Source organism: Castor canadensis, chromosome 2 (genome assembly GCF_047511655.1).
Source record: "Castor canadensis chromosome 2, mCasCan1.hap1v2, whole genome shotgun sequence".
NCBI classification, from domain to species: Eukaryota; Metazoa; Chordata; class Mammalia; order Rodentia; family Castoridae; genus Castor; species Castor canadensis.
The window spans coordinates 202780381-202797952 of NC_133387.1; the positions used below are offsets into that span (position 1 = coordinate 202780381).

The 17572-nt window shown below is 38.4% G+C and overlaps 1 protein-coding gene across 1 annotated transcript in view; it reads right to left on the reverse strand.

Annotated features, from left to right (window-relative positions):
• Positions 1-860: 860 nt before the first annotated feature.
• Piwil4 (piwi like RNA-mediated gene silencing 4) overlaps positions 861-17572 on the reverse strand; it is a 54454-nt gene continuing 37742 nt past the window's right edge. The window contains exons 14-21 of the mRNA XM_074059737.1: positions 16515-16587; positions 14784-14984; positions 13594-13697; positions 4905-4975; positions 3390-3543; positions 2258-2377; positions 2025-2172; positions 861-1364 (exon numbers count right to left, since the gene is read on the reverse strand). Coding sequence (XP_073915838.1) covers positions 1248-1364; positions 2025-2172; positions 2258-2377; positions 3390-3543; positions 4905-4975; positions 13594-13697; positions 14784-14984; positions 16515-16587 — 988 coding nt within the window. The 3' untranslated portion in view covers positions 861-1247. The remainder of the gene's footprint in view (positions 1365-2024; positions 2173-2257; positions 2378-3389; positions 3544-4904; positions 4976-13593; positions 13698-14783; positions 14985-16514; positions 16588-17572) is intronic.

Genomic DNA, 17572 nt, shown 5'->3' on the forward strand with positions numbered 1-17572 from the left:
TCTGATTTTTCCTTCATCAAAATATCTTTTGCACATAGCCATGTCATTTCCTAGACATTCTAACATGGAAAGAATGAGAAGAGGACAGCACAGGAGAGTGAGAATGAGTGATCAATGCAGTAGAGAAAAACCAGGAGAGGGTATTATTCCAGAAGTGAGGTGAAGAGTGTTTCTGATGGAGGAAAAGATCACCTGGGTCAAATGCTGGGATGGGTAAAACAAGGACTGACAATAGACTAGCACATTTAGCAAAGTGGAGGTCATTGGTGACCTTGTCTAAGCAATTTTGATGTGATTGGGATGAAATTCAAATTTCAGTAGGAACTAGATGCATTAAGCATAGATTGTTCTTTTGAGACATTTTTCTATGAAGAGGAGCTAAGAAATGAGGCAGTAACTAGAGAGATAAATTATTTCTTTTTTTAAGAGGGGAGAAATAACAACATACTTGTGACATCAATGGAAGGGGTTAGCACAAGAAAAACTGATGATGCAAAAAAGAAAGGAAAGAATCTTAAGAGCAGCATCTTCATAGTTCACGGGGAATGGGATTTAGTGCAGAGGAGGAGGAGAGACGTGGTGTATTGACAAGGACAGAGGCTGAGTGTATGGACACAATTAACTCAGGTGAAGGTAGACAAGCTTCTGCTTTCTCTGAGGGTGGTCGCATGAAATAATGTTCCCTAACAACACCAAGTTCAGTTTCAGTAATATAACAAAGATTGACGGTGACGTGGTCTAAAACTACTTCAATAACGGGGTTCACATGTAATGCTGACTTAAAATTCAAATAACAGTAAATGTTGTATGATACTCTGAATGTTCTTTATTTTCTAATAATTATTTAAAACACTCCACAAGATGCTCTACAACAGTATTTAAGAAAACCTCTGAAAAATTCAGAGTGGGATTAGACTCTACATATCTACCGTCAAAAAAACCCCATGCAAACAAACATTTATTATCTTAGAAGATACTTAACTTTGTGGGATTCTTTTAGTCGATGGTATATTTTAATTCCACATAGCACACTGAGAATTTACCCCAAGCTTATAACTTAAAAAATAAAGTATCATATATTTCTTTTGAACTTTTTCAGATTAAGATGTTTGGGTGTTTTTTCCCCAGAAGCTAAAGCTAAACTCGAACCCCTTTCCCAATGACAGCCATGAACTTTTGGCAGATTTGAGTGAAGTATACCAACGACTCCTTAGATTCTTCCTCTGGCGGTGCGAATGGTTGCTGCATCACAGGTAGAAGAGATAATTAGCTAACTCCAAACTTGGTTCCTTATGAATGCTTTGTGCCACCAGAAAGGTCAGCTTGTGTGCATACTGACATGGTGCTGGGATACTGATTAAACCCTGAGGAGGGAAAGTAAGGAAGATAATTAAGAGGTAACTTGTTCTAAAACCAATTTCATTCTTTATGAATTTTTTCACCTCTTGGTTACTTGTACAATAGAATGTGATTTTAGGTGAACAGTAATTAAAAAACAACCAGCAAAGGGCAAACCTCTCTCACTGGGAACTTAAGTTCAGTGGTAAGGTGGCAGAGGGCCAGTTTGCTTCATGGTATAGAAGCTGGAAGACATTAAGTTTAGACCTAATCTGAGTTTCCTGTGACCTCATGCCTCTAAAGGCTCAGAGCAAACGCTGGCCTTGGACTTTGAGAACAGCTGGTGGCCCAGTACACAGGAACACAGAACAGACCCACGGCCATTGACACTTTCCTCCAGGCACATCTGTGTGAGCTTCAGCTTCCTCATCTGTAACATGAATTAATAAAACCCTGATTTCCTCCCAGGCCTGCCTGAGATAGTGCAAATGATGAAGTCCCTCAGAAAGTCAGGATGGATATATTGTAACAGTTACTGCTACTTTGTTTTCCCTGCTATGAACTTCAGAAGCCATGCATTCCCTCCTCCCTATAAAAAGTCAGCTTTGTGCCAAGCCTAGGAGTACGCAGACAAGCTGGGGGAACAAGGGAGTGCCATGTTTGCTCAGTAAACAACCTTCACTCACCTGCCAGTTGTAGTACAGATGGCACAACTTGAATGTTAGCCTCTGCATGTGGTCAGGCTTCAAGCCGTTATCATCATAGATGACATTATAGTAGGTGGGACTAACAGTTCCCCGACAGGCGGTTTGGCTGATCAAGTAAAAGTCGTACCTGAAGAGGAGCACAGCATAAGTAAGGCCAAACCGAAACACCACATACCGAAAGCCACCAAAGCTGATTTCCCAATTGCACTTGCCACTCAGAGCGTGTGGCTTCTGAGTCCACGATGGTGCCAAGTGGGGGGTTCTGCAGCGTGTGGTCCATTTCTGTGAAGAATCGCGGCATGCACCTCTTCCTGACCACAATCACGGATAGTCTGCAGCAAAAAATGAGGGGAGAACTGAAACCAATCTACACAGCTTTCTGCTTGTTCTGTAATTTGAAAATTTATTGTGAATGTTTTCAACACTAGAACTTTTAAAAATTGATATTTTAGGGCAAGAAAAGTAACTTCCTGGGCCTCATCGGCTGTTGAACTTACCCTGCTTCCCTTCTTACGTGTTTTTATTTTCAATAATTTGCCTGAGGTTGTGGGGAGGGAGATTTTGCCTCTAACGGTTTGGATGTGAATGCCGGCAAACTATTAACCTTTTCCTCCTCTCTAGCAGTGACTGCCTGAGGTCGATACTCAGTGCTCTGTGACTCATGACCTTGAAGCTTTGGTTGATGGTGGTGATGGTGGTATAACCATACAGTACTCTGTGCACTGCTTGGAAATAAGATGCTTTTTGAAAATTCAGAGGTGGCACCTTGAGATTACTGTCTTCCCTCATTTTCCATTTCTAGTGTTTTTCTTGTGTTTACCACCTCATGTAGTCAGTGAAGAAAATTTTGTTCTGAAACCTGGAATCTAGAAATGCACCAAGGTAGCAGGGTGCTTTGTGTTCAAGATGATCTGATTTCCATCTTTCATGATGCACCCTGACTGCATGTTAATCCAAAGACCTCAGCCCTGTGTGCTGATTCAGACCTCAAATCTGAAAGCACAGCTTGGTTTATTTCATGGTACATTAATGTGCATAAAGCCCCTTCACTTGACAGGAGCCCTGCAGACTTCCCATGAGTCTATGGCAGCTGCTTTGCAAAATGCCTGCCTTCTCTAGGTGACTCACCTGGGACCCCCATAGCTTACTTGATCAGCTGTTTCTGTTAGGTCACCACCACTACCCTTCCTTCTAAGGAAAATCCATAGATGGACGTGATGGAAAAACACAGCAATACTTCATTGCATAAAAAAATAAAAGTTATCTTTTCATGCTTTGTGTTTCACAGCTGCAGCTGAAGTGCTATATTGTGGGAATGTCAGAGAAAGAGCAACAACTTAACACCTGGTACTTGAGCTGGATTCTGTGACGCTGCTCAGCAGTTGTGGGACTTCATATTCAATAACCGCTCTTAGCTGACCATCCCCGACACCATCGCGATACACAAGGATCCGTGCTGGCAAATCATGGTTGTGCTTGTACCATTTTTTGAGTGCTCCTGCAGAAGTTGGTGTTAATGAGAAAAGAAAGACTAGTCCAATGACAAGAAAACTAACATCCCCTTATATTTCAATGTTGAAAAAACTTTGCAGTTTCAGACCATAGTAAAATAAGGTAATACCTAATTTAGGTTGTATTTGCAATAATATAAAACAGACAACCTTAGCAGCATCCTTTAATCCTACTATTTGAGCAATCATAGTTCCTATGGCATAATTTATTCTTAAATTTAGCATGTACCTTTATTTAAATGTTAATATTTAAACAACAAATCAAAATTTAATTCCTGCAACAGATAAGCGCCTAAAACCAAATTAATACTAATTTAGCTTCTCCAAGTCCTCCTGATAAATACAGACCTAGCTAAGTTTGTATCATTTTCTTCCCTAATGAGAATAAATATGAAAATATAAGGAAATTACTTTCCCATTCCTTTAGAAACAGCTCTTTACAAGTCACCTAATTTGATTCTAATTCTCACTGGTAATATGAATTCTGAAAACATTTCTATCCACTCTTAACTAGAAACTGCCTATGAGTAGGCAGTTTCTCCTACACAAGAGAAAATTTTAATAACTGCTCAAAGAAATTTACCAGGTTTTGAAATGAAGAGAAGTAATAAGAAGATGCAACAATTCTTTCCATGCATCTATTGCATGATTTGTTTTTAGAAGAGTTTATTATGTAGGAAATTCATTTCAGTTTGATAGAGGATAATTGTATATCTAAGACTATTATCAATATAGATCACTAAGTTCACTTTTAAACAATTATAATTCCCCTAAGGTTGACAGATTGGAAAATGCAGACTGGAAGAGAGGGAATTTGCATGTGTCAAATTGCTAGGGAACAAGAGCAAAGCCTGACCTGGCCAGGACAAGTCACGAAGCTGAAGCCCTTGCTCTGTCTTTGCACTGCACCCCACAGTGAAGAGGGCCTCCTTCTCACTTGCCATCTCTCCCATCTTCTTCTGCTACACAACACTTTGCCTTTAGTGTTCCTATCTTTGAGCCCGAGGTCCATCTCCTTTGTCTAGACTTAACACTGCTATGTCATAATGCTCATTTCACCAGAGTAGGTCTCTTTGGCCTTCAAACTGCTTGCCAGGGCCACCAGCAGCTACAAACTTTCCTCCCTCTAGGATTTTTTTTAACCACACACAGTCAAATGTAAATGCTACATAGTCTGACTATTACCCTGTGGGAGTCTGCACACAAATTTGGGGATCTCCACCTGGGTAAGAGTTGATAGGCTTATTAGGAAGTTTGCTTCCACCCATCTGGTCTGCTATAAATATGTAGATTTGGAGTCAGAAGAACAGTCCTTGGGAGCCCACCCATATTGCTATATTTTTAGTACCAGTCATGAAGATTTTTAAGCAATCTGCAATATCAGTTGTTGTTCTCTGAAGGATACAGCGGGAAAACCACCTAAAATAAGCAAAAGATAAAAGTAAAGTTCAATCTGAAAATTTCTAATAGAAATGTGCATTAATATTAAATTAAGAAATAAATATTATGTTTAAAAATCAATATTCAGAATCATATATACTATGTGCTCATAATTATATTAAGAAGTACCCCAATATAGAATAAATTTATTGTTAATTAAAACTGAAGCATATGTTGATATCAGAGTTCAAATCCTGGACAGTACACTAGGCAGCTATGTGAATCTAAGTTGCAGTTTCCTCAGCTGTACTAATGAGATCTGTAAGACAGTAATGTAGTTACTACCTCTTAGGTCTGTGACAAAAATTAAATGCAATAAAATATGTAAAATGCTTTCAGCAGCACTTCGTATATAGTAAACAGTAGTAGAGATCATGATATCATTATTACTATTTATTATCAGAGAATATATTAGTTTAACAGTAGATTATACTTCCAAAATACTCAAGGACTTTCCAAGTATGAACTTCCATTTCTGCAGGTAATTCTTTTGAACATAACCATCTTAATATGATTCACTTATCTAGATTTCAGAAGTTCTCTTGATAAAAATCATAAATTAGAAGCACTTGAGGATAAAGAGTATGACAGAATGTGTTTCAGCTGGATATGAAGGCCATGTGTTGAAGGCTTAGTATCCAGCTGGGAGAGCTACTGAAAGGTGATTGGATCACCTACTCACTAAATTGGCACTAAATTCATCAATGAATTAATCCACTGAATGGGCAATTCTGAAGTGGGTCCTTATTGGATAAAGTGGTCACTAGGGAAATGTCTTTAAAGGTTGTATCTTGTCTGTTGGTCTGTCCCTCACTTTCCTTCCTGGCTGCCATGAAATGAGCAACTCTGTTGCACCAATCCTCTCTTCCATGGTGTTCAGCTTCAGCTCAGGCTAAAGCAATCAGGCCAAACCACCATGGACTGAACCCTCTGAAACCATGAGCCAAAATAAATCTTTCCTCCTGTAAGTTGTTGTCCTAAGGTATTTTCTCACAACATAAACTGACTAACATGGTGTGCCAAGATTATTATAGTTCTCTAAATTTATATAACAATAGTTACAATTAGGAATGTTGCTATCAAATTGAAAGTCCTTAGTGACATAACCAAGATGATAGAACAGGAGCTTTCTAACATTCCCTCCTAAACACACATGCACATGTACACACACACACGAGGGGGGGCGGGGAGAGAGAGAGATTTTTAATAACTACCCATAGATGACAGTACCTCAGTGTGAGTCACAAGTCTGATGGAGAAGTTCCAACAGCACATTGCTGCAGTAAAAGTCTGTAAGTAGATGCATTGAAGGGAAAGAGGAATAGATTCACTTTACTTACATCATCCCTCCCCGAAGGCAACATAGTACAATGCCAAGAGAGATCCCTTGGTCTATGGTTTCTTCCATGGGGAATGTGATCATGTAGAGAGTGGACACCTGAGCTCCTCCAGCCTTGTGGGATGCTGCCCAGAACACTGAGCTGAACAGCTGGGAGATTGTAAGAGAAAGTAAGAGCAGTTCAGACCATACAACTGCTCCATTATCTCAATCAGGAAGGCCATCCAAGACCTGCTTAGGATACCTTGCCCGAAGCCCACTCACAACTGGCCCACAGGCACCCCTAATGCTCCACACATCTCACCATCAACTCCAAGCTGGCCCCCCAAGCACACTCCCAGACAGTGAGAGTAAGTGTCTTGTGTAGACAGCTGACTTGACTCGACAGAAATGTGAGCATTTGTGGGTACCACTCCATGAAAGACAAAAGGGAGGCCTTCAGTATCTGGCCTTTGTGAGATTGAGAGAAGGTACAGAACTTAAGACTGTCCTAAGAAGGAGTAAGAGGTCCAGCACAGACACATCCATAGAGGAGGTCTGAGAGTCCTAGAATGCCTGGCCAGGATGACTAGTGAAGGCATTTCTCTCCCAAAGCCAGTCAGTAAAGACTGAAGATGTGACTAATTTCTCATATATGAAGACAGGAAGGCAGGATTTCAAGGAAACATGATAGCTAGCACCAAAGGTACTCAATAATATTCCAGTACCAACCCCAGAGAAATGGAAATGTGTGAGTTGCCTGAGGAAGAATACAAAAGCAGTGTTGTACAGGAACTCAGGTAGCTACAAGAGAACACAGATAGACTATGCAATGACATCACAAGGAGAACATCAGTAAAGAGAGAAATCACCAGAGAACCAAGTTATAGTCTACAGTGAACACATACAATAAATGAAATGAAAAATGCAACAGATAGCATGACTGATCAAGTAGAAGAGTCTATTCTCAGAAGAAGAAGAAAAGATTTTTAAATGAAGAAAATTCAGAGGAAAAAATTTTTAAAAATAAAAGTTAATAAAGAAAGCTTATGGGATTTACAGGATGCCATAAAAAAGGCTAAAATTCACATTTTGGGAATTTCACAAAGAGGAGAGAAGGGACAGGAAGTTTATTTGAAGAAATAATGATTGAAAACTTCCCAAATCTAGGAAGTGACAGGACATCCACCTACTTGAAGGTCAAAAGTCCTCAAAATAGTCTCAACCCAAAAAACAACTCCCAAGACACCTTATAAACAAACTTAAAAATCAAAGGCAGAATTTCACATATAGGATGAAAAGAGGCTGACTTATCTTATATAACGCAATCCTCAGATATGAGAAGATTTCTCAGAAAAAACATTTAGTTCAGGCAGTGGAATGATGGGAAGACAACCTCTTGAACAAATATTTTACCAGCAAAGCTGTCCTTCAAAAGTAAAGACTTTCCCACACAAAGCTGAGGGAGCTCACCACCACTAGACCTGTCTTACCAGACATATTACAGGTAGCTCCTCAGGATGAAATGAAAGGATGCTAAATTAGTAACATGAACATATGAAAGTATAAAACTCACTGCTAATGGTAAGCATATAGTCAAATTCATAATTCTCTAATACTGTAATGTTCATACATAAATCACTTATTGCTCTAGTATAAAGTTAAAGTAAAAAAGAATTTAATTAACTGTAGCTACAATATGTTGTTAATGGATACACAAGAAAATGTAAATTGTGACACCAAAATCTAAAGGCATGGCAAAAGGGAGTGAAGTGAAGTGTTTTTATGTGCGGTGGAAGTTCAGTTGTTACATAAAACTATGTTTCAGGTAAGCCTTATGGTAACCACAAAGCAAAAACCTACAGTAGCTACACAAAGACAAAATACTTGAGAAAACAGCTTAAAGGAGGAAAGGAGTCAGACCATGGTCACTTGGTTCCATTGCTTCTGCGCCCATGTGTGACAAGGCAAAGCACCATGGTGAACAAGCATGGCAGAGGAAAGGTGCTGCCTTGTGGCACCCAGGAAACAGAGAGATGGATAGAAAGGGTCTAGGGCCAAGATATACCTTTTAAAGGCATGCTCCCAAGTGACCTACCCTCCAAATAGGTCCCACCTCCTACTAGTCCATCCAGTTACAGATTCATCAGTTGATTAATCCATTGATGCAGTTAGCGTCCTCACCTCTCAAAAGCAGCAGCTGATAACCAAACCTTTACATGAGCCTTCAGGAGACATTTTTAGATTCAAACCAGTGGAAATCAAAGCGTATCACTACAAAAAAATCAAATAACAAAGGAAGATACCGAGAGAAATAAAGACACAAAAGACCTACAAAACATCCAGAAAACAATGAAGAAAATGGCAATTGTATGTCCCTTAACCTATCAAAAATTATTTCAAATGGGGCTGGAGGTGTGGCTCAAGCCATAAAATCCCAGTCCCACCAAAAAAAAAAATTCTTTTGAAAGTCAATGGATTAAATTCTCCAATCAAAAATCACAAATGGCTATACAGATAAAAAGTATGACCAACTAAATGATGCCTCCCAGAGACTTCAGCTTTAAGGACACACACAAACTGAAAGTGAAGGGATGAAAGAAAATGTTCCATGAAAAATGCAACCAGAAAGAGTGCAGGTATAGCTATATTTACATCAGATAAGATATGCTTTAAAAGAAAACCTAACATGACATAAAGACAGTCATTGTATATGATAAAGAGTTTAGTCCACCAAGGGGAAGACCCAATTGTACACATATATGCACCAACGTCACAATACCTAAGCATATTAAGCAAACATTAAAAGATCTGAAGGGATAAATACATAGGAATACAATAAGGGCAATAGAGGACTTCTCTTTTTTGGTTTTTGTTTTTGCAACACTGGGATTTGAACTCAGGGCCTCACACTTGTTAGGCAGACATGCCTAGCAAGGCCACTCTACCAGCTCTTTTTTGTAATGGGTTTTTAGAGATAGGATGTCAAGAACTATTTGCCTGGGGCTGGCTTCAAACAATGATCTCTGCCTCCTGAGTAGCTAGGATTACAGGCATGAGCCACTGGCACCTGGCAAGTAATGGGGGATTTTTAATAAACCACTTCTATCAATTGACAGATTGATGGAAAATCATTAAGAAACATTGGAATTGGATTGTAGTTTATAACAACAGGATTTAATAGACGTTTACAAAATATTATCCAAACAGCAGTAGAATACACCTCCTTCTCAAGGGTAAATGAAACACTCTTCAGGACAAGTAATAGTAAGCCATAAAAAAATTAAGCAGACTGAAATCACATCAAGCATCTCTCCTGATCATAATAACATGAAATTAAGTCAAAACAAGAAAACTGGAAAGATAACAAATGTGTGGAGATTAGATAGAATATACCAGAACTACCAATGTGTCAAAGGAGAAATAAAGAAATTAAAATGTATCTTAAAAAATGAAAACAAAGACAGAACATACCAAAAGTCCCATGATGCCATAAAAGCTGTCCTAACAGGGAAGTTTGTAGAGATGAATTCCCACATGAGGAAAAATAAGGCTTGTAAACAATCTAACTTTATACCTCAAGGATGTACAAAATGACAAACTAAGCCCAAGGTTAAGAAAATGAGGAAGGTAACAATAATCAGAGTAGACATAAATAAAATGGAGACTAAAAACCACTAAACGATCAACAGGGTGGTTTAGTTTTTTTTGAAAAGATAAACTGATAAAACTCTGGATAAAGAGGGAAGATTCAGGTAAATAAAACCAGAGACATCACAACTGAGACTACAGAAACTCAAAGGATTATAGACTGGAGGCATGGCTCAAGTGGCAGAGGGCTTGCCTAGCAAGCTCAAAGCCATGAGTTCAAACCCCAGTACTGGCAAATACTGTCTTTAAATGAAACACTGCACAACTCAAAGGATTATATACATATGACCATGAACAATTAGTTGCCCAAAAATTGAATAACCTATAAGAAATGGATAAATTCTTAGCAAGATTGGATCATAAAGAAATAGAAAATCTGAACATACCAGTAATGAGAAAGGAGGTTGAATTAATAATAATAATAATAATAATAATAATAAACTTCCAATAAAGGAAAACCCAAAATATGACGGCCTCACTGTTACATTCTACCAAATGTTCACAGAAAAAATAACATTAATTCTTCTCAAACTCTTCCAAAAATCTGAAGAGAAAGGAACCCTAAATTTATTTTATGAGGCCATTACCTTGTTATCAAAGCCAGACAGAGACTTTAAGAAAATGATATGTCAACATCCATGAATAAATAGATATATAAAAAGTCTCCAAAAAAGGCCACCAACCAAATATAGTAACAGATTAAAAGGATCACATACGTGGAAAGCAAGGATGGTTCAACACAGGCAAGTCAATAAACGTGATACACTAACAACACGAGGGACAAATCACATAATCATTTCAGTAGAGGCAGACAAAGCATCAACATCCTTTCACCTCACAGACTCTCAATAAATCAGGCACAGAAAGAGTGTATCTCAGCACAATATACACACCTGAAAAGCCTCAGTTAATATCATACTTAAGAGTGAAAAGCAGAAAGCTTTAGAGACAAGGCAAGGATGTCCACTTCTATCACACCAATAGAGTGCTGGAAGTCTTAGCCAGAGAATCTAGACAAAAGAAATAAATAAAAGGCATCCAAATTGACAAAGATGATCTTTTTACAGATAACCCCCCAAAACTCTACCAAAAAACTGTTAAAACTAATAAATTCAGTAAAATTGCAGGATACAAAATTAACATCCAAAAGTCACTTGTATTTCTATACACTAACAACAAACTATCCTTAAAAGAATCCTTAAAAGAAATTAAGAAAAATCTTATTTATGATAACATCAAAAACGTAACACACTAAAGAATACTTTTAAAACTATAAAACACTGCTGAAAAAAATTGAAGCTACCATAGATAAATGGAAAGATATCCCATATTTATGGACTGGCGGAATTAATATTGCCGAAATGTTCATGCGTCTCAAAGTGATCCACAAATTCAATGCAATCCCTACTAATATTCCAATGGCATTTTTTACAGCAATAGAAAAAAAAATCCCAAAATTTGTACGAAGCCATAAAAGACCCTAAATAACTACAGCAATCTTAAACAGAAGAATAAAGGCAGAGGCACCACACTTCCTGACTTCAAATTATATCACCAAGCTCACCTTTGAGAAAAGCACCAAGAATGCAATGAGAAAAAGAAAGCCTTTCAATAAATTATTCTTGGAAAACTGGGTATCTACATGCAAAAAAAAAAAGGGACAAATAAACAATAACAAAAACCAAAACAAACAAAGAAATTAGATCCTTTTACTAGAGGGGAAAGTCCATAACATTGGCCTGTCAATGATTGGTTTTGTGTATCACGTGAAAAGTATAGACAACAATATGAACAAGTGGGAATACACCAAACTAAAAAGTTTCTGCACAGCAAAGTAATTAATCAGCAAAATGAAACACCAGCTTACAGAGTGGGAGAAAATATTTAAAAATCAAATATCTGACAGACAGGAAATATACCACAATTATGAAAATGGAGAAATGACCTGAATATACATTTTTCCAAAGACATACAAATGGCTACATGCCTACCAGATATATAAAAAGCGTTCATCACCACTAACTGTTAGACAAACACTAATCACAAGTGTAGTGAGACATTACCTCACATTGGTTAGGATGGATATTATAAAAAGGTAAAAGGCAGCAAGTACTGGGGAAGAGAAGGGAACCCTATACATAGCTGTGGGGATGTGTACTGGCACAACCATTAAAGGATCCAATTGGTCTCTCAAAAAATTTAAAATGGCACTCCCATATGATCCAGCAATCCCACTCCTAGGCATATATCTAGGTGAACTGAAATCTACATTCCAAAGTAATACCTAGACCCTCATGGCACTGAGATATGTAATCAACTTAAGTCTCTGTTGATGGATAAATGGATGCAGAAACTGTGATATGTACATGCAACAGAATATTATTCAGCCTCCAAAGAAGGAACTCCTGCCATTAACAATGACATGATGAACCTGAGAGTCACGAAATTGAGGGAAACAGTAGATCTTCAAGTATTCTGACCAAACCCTCTCTCTTTCTCTCTTTCTCTCTCTTACACACACACACACACACACACACACACACACACACACTCACACACACAGAGGTAACTGTGAGGTGATGTGTTTGCTAATTTGGTACATGTATCATAACGTAAATATATGCAATTATTATACATCAGTTATACTTCAATAAACTGGAGAAAAACATTAACAGGAAATTTTCTCATAAATGGCAACTATTTGAGAAAAAACTAAAGTGACTTCCTACTTTATTTGTGAAAATAAATTCTACACAGCCTGAGATGAGTTGTAACCACGCAAGCATGGTGTTACATTTCCTGTCTCCCACAATCCCAAATAGACACCTGACACTAATTTAATGAAATAAATCAAATACCTCGAGCCAGGAAGAAAACATCTCATAGGCAGCTGCGACAATCTCAAAATATATTAGTTACAAATACTGAAGCAATTCTAAGAAGTACAATTTAAGGAATACCATAAGCCACTGTTTAAGATACTATGCATAATTTTGCCTACAGTTTTAATATCTGTGTGAAAAACCACCACATCAAGTGCTTGTGAGTATTAGTAATGGTAACAGTAACAGCAAGCAGATACTGAACACCTGCTATGGGTGGCAATGCTCTGGGCACTTTGCCTCATGCACCTCCCATAAGTGCCTTCTGATATGGCACTACTTTACAGATAGCCAGGAGAGGCACAGCAAAGTTAGTTCAGCAGGCCTCCACTGCAGAATAAGTGGCAGAACAGGATATAATGCTAGGCAATCTGATTGCAAAGCTCAGCTGCCTGACATAATATATTTAAAGCACTTAGTACACTGCCTGGGACGGTACATTTAGAAAATAAATGCCTAAGAATTCCCACACATCCAAAATTTGTGGAACATGACTGAACTACAAGAAATAGCTTGCCTCAATTAATGTATAAAATTTTTTAATGAGGCCACATATTACCCCAATATGATCAAACACATTTTTATATGTAAGTATGATTTATGACCATTAAAATCAACTTGGACTACATAAGGAGTTTGAGGGCAGGTTGAGCTACAAAGTGAGATCCTGCCTCAAAACTCAAAACAAAACAACAAAAAGTAAAAGGATCTAATTGAAGAATATTTTAGGGTAATTGTAAAAGTACCTGGTGATTCTGGGGTTCACACTGGCCACGAATCCAACCACCAACACTTCCTTGCTGAGAGCATCTTTGCAGATATCAATACCAACTACCATCAGAGACTTTAACTATAAAATTAAATTTGTCATTATTTAATGGGATGAAGTATTTCCCCAAACAATGATCGATGTGGCATTTAAAAATTGTTTTCAGTTAGTAAAAATTTTAAGTTAAGCTATGTGTCAGGGAGATCAATGTCCAGATCAGGCTGATGATTAAATCAGAAACCACAGAATTAAAGATGTAGGGAAGAGTATAATACATATTTTGCAAAATTACCCTAACCTTCCATGGAAGTGAGCAAGGGACATCAGTGGCTGAAGAGATGTTAGGAAAGTAGTTAGTCCATCTACCCTTTGCCTCTGGTCTGAAGGATTCTGGAGAGAAACTGCATTCCTGTCCTTTGGATTGCTAAGGAATTTTTACTAGCTATGCACCAGGCCGGGGATGGGGAGTGGGGCGCATAACAATTCATCCTCATAGTTATGGAAGTGCCAGGAAATGGGCTGGATTTCCCATTTCTCATTTTCCTCTCTTCCTTCTGCAGTGGCTACAGTTCAGGAAACCAGAGGATTTTATCAGTTCCTACCCAAGCTGTGAGATTCACATCATTGACTATGCCATTGCTTCAAGTTCGGGGGAGCCCCCATATAAAGTGCAAGGCTACTCTGAGAGGTAGTACTCTGTTGAAAGCTAAAATAGCAGCTGGGAGGATCCAAATCAAGTCCCCTCCCCAAGCCTATGATGGGCTGGACTCTCTTTAATGAACTAGTATAGGTTAGTAGCTGAACAGAACTCCTTGAGAACAGGGGCTATACTTTGGCTTCTTTGGGAATACCTTGCAGGGTGAGCTTAGCAAAGCTCCTCCATATCCACAGCTTTCATATTTACATTGTATTAGCTTTTGTGGGGAATCTAGAGATGGCTCAAAGTATGCAAGAGGATGAGAGTAGGTTCTAGGCAAACACCACAGCATTTCATATATGAGACTAGGTCTGCAAATTTTGGTATCCTCAGGGAGTCATGGAGTCAACCTCCCAACGATGTCAAAAGGATGACCCTAGTTCTGTAATCTTTTGATAGTATCTCACAACCTGATTTAGAAATTAATTGCCTGATTGCTCATGAAAGGGAAAACTGTCAAGAGTCCTCACAGGTATCTCTACAGCCCACAGCTCGCCTCCAAGTTTGCAGGCCATTTGCATGGCAATCTTGGTGCTGATGCTCATCACCATTCCTGGCCGACTCAAGGTCCGAGTGAGCACACACTGGCTTGGAACTGGGCAGTCAGAGCTTAAATACTTCTTAATGGAGTCATAATAGTTCTTCTGATTAGAAGGCAGAATGCACATCACCTAAAGGCAAAACAACAACATAAGATAAAATGGGTTTACTTATGTTTGGGAATAGCTTTTTGAAAACAAAACGCATGCATGGTTCTCTAAACATCCTTTGCTCCTTTGTTGCCAAGAAGCAAACATAAACATGCCTACAATTCTCTTAAGTGGCCTTTAAGCCACTGACAGAGTAATCAATGCCACTCGCCTTTTTGTTCTGCAAAGCCTCATCTCCCTTGGCTTTTCCTTCCTCCCTATTTCTCTCCTAAATTGATTGTTTGTCTCCTCAAATTCTCCTCTCACTAGCTCTTCCTCTTATACTTAGTTGGTTGTTCTATGGCTCCACAGGACAGTGACCTCATTTATAGGAAATATTCACCAAACTATTCAAGAGTAATGGCTATCATGTGTGTAACTTACTCTCAAATGGTTCAGGCAAAAAAAAAAAAAAAAAGCAAGTAATAAAGCAAATATGGCAAAATGTCAGGGATTCTGGGAAGGGTAGAGTGTACCCTCTTTAATCTCCCTGACACATAGCTAAAGATCTCTGTATATTCTTACAACTTTTCTGAAAGTTTTATTTCAATTCAAGTAAAAAATACATGCTTTTAGGGTGAGAATGCTCTTTATTTAATATACCTTCCTTCGAATATTTTTGTGTCTAACTAAAAGAAAAGTACCAGTTTGCATGAGATATGAGCAGACTTGCTGGGAGTTGGGCTGAGTGAACTAGGGAGTGAGAACGGGAAATGGAGCAGGCAGGAAAAGCAATGCAGTATCAGAGGAGGCAGAGGCCTGAGGAAGAGTAAAGCTATCTAGGAAACAGGAGTGGTTCAGGGATGTCGATTTTAACTTGTCTGGAAAGGTGGAGTGCGATGTAATAGTGCCTTGGCTCCAAACAGTCTGCAAAGTCAGCTACACACGCATGCAGGCAGGCTTGCACACACACTCGCTTGCACGAACAACTTTGGGAAACAAGGCAACTCCAGATGTCCCACAGGGAGGTGTGGGGCAGGAGGAAATGCCATTTATAAAACAAACACAAAGCTGGGAAGAATTCAGAGGCATCAGGATCTTGGAACAACTAAGAGTGACCTAGATGCTCCAAGAGACCCCTAAAATTTAAAGAGAATACAGGTATCTTGACAGTTATGGGATGACATGGGAATCAGTTGCTTTTAAATCTTAAGTAAAAGATGACCCCCCCAAATTGGAAATTAGGTAGACCTCAAAGAGACTCATAAAAACTGTGAGGATTGGAGGGACTGGAAAAGTGGCTCAAGTGGTAGAACACCTGCCTAGCCAGTCTAGTAAGTGTAAGGTCCTGAGTTCAAGCCTCAGTACTGCCAAAAAAACCCCAAAAAACAAAAACAAAAAATTGTTAGGATCAGGAAGATAAAAAATCAATTAAAGTACTGGTATTAATACTTTTTTGGGTGCTTTGAGTGAAGTGCAAACATATAATGATATAGTATATTCAGAGCCCTTCTTTTAAGGCTTAGACATAAAAGAAAACATCAAAAATCAAAAAAAAAATCCTACACTTACCAACTGAACATCAGGATCCACATGTTGCTGAATGGCTCGAAGGAAGGCAGCTGGATTTTCTTGTACGTTTATGCTACATAACAGATAGCAAATTTAGGAAAAATCAGAGAAAAATGAAACTCTTTTGAGTCTAAAATTGCTTCTCCCAGTACAAGACACGTTATATTTACTAACCATTTTTACTATCACAGTATTGATGAAAAATGACTTTTTCAATTGTACAGAATTCCTTTAATATTTCCGTTCAAAATTGTGTTGAAAGTGAACTTTGAAAATTAAAACTCATACTATCAAATGTTTGAAACAGGGTTCAGGTTAAAGCACACCATGATTTCTCTAGCACTGAATCTCTGTGACAATTTTAAAATAAAATCAGGCTTGAGTTAAATTCATCTGCGCAATTCAGGAAAAAGAAAGGATTGTTTTTGTTTGGGTTCTTTTGGTTTTTAAGCATACTGGTAGCTTGTGTGGAGCCTGGAATATCCAGCCTTAGTCAATCAGCTAGTCTTATCAAGTGTGCACCATTGTGCTATGGGCCAGAAACCACAGCAACAATTCACACACACCTATGCTTAAAATCTAATTTCTTTGTACACAATCAGCTTCTTTTATGTGGACATGATTGGACTGTCTCAATGTTCAGTGGCCTTTTAAAACTTGCCCAGCAGGTGGCAGGACTGGTAACCCGACTGCTGATTTCAACATAGCTACATACATGGCCGGAAGGAACTTTTCAGCTGTTAGGTGGTTCTGACTTTTTCAATTCAAATTCTTGTACTTCAAGTCAGCCGCTTTCTCTGTCCCTTCTATCTAAAACCATCAGGAAAATGTTTTAAATGAAAGAAGCTATGCATATGCAGCTAACATAAGTGGATACTTTATAGGTAAGATAAAGACTGGAATAAATTGGAGAACATCATTTAAGCAAAGTAAGCCAGGCTCAAAAGGTGAAAAGTTGCATGTTCTCCCTCATCTGTGCAAGCTACACCTATAAGATAAACATACACATAAATACATACATAATCTTATCTACGTATACACAGAGAGAGAGAGAGACC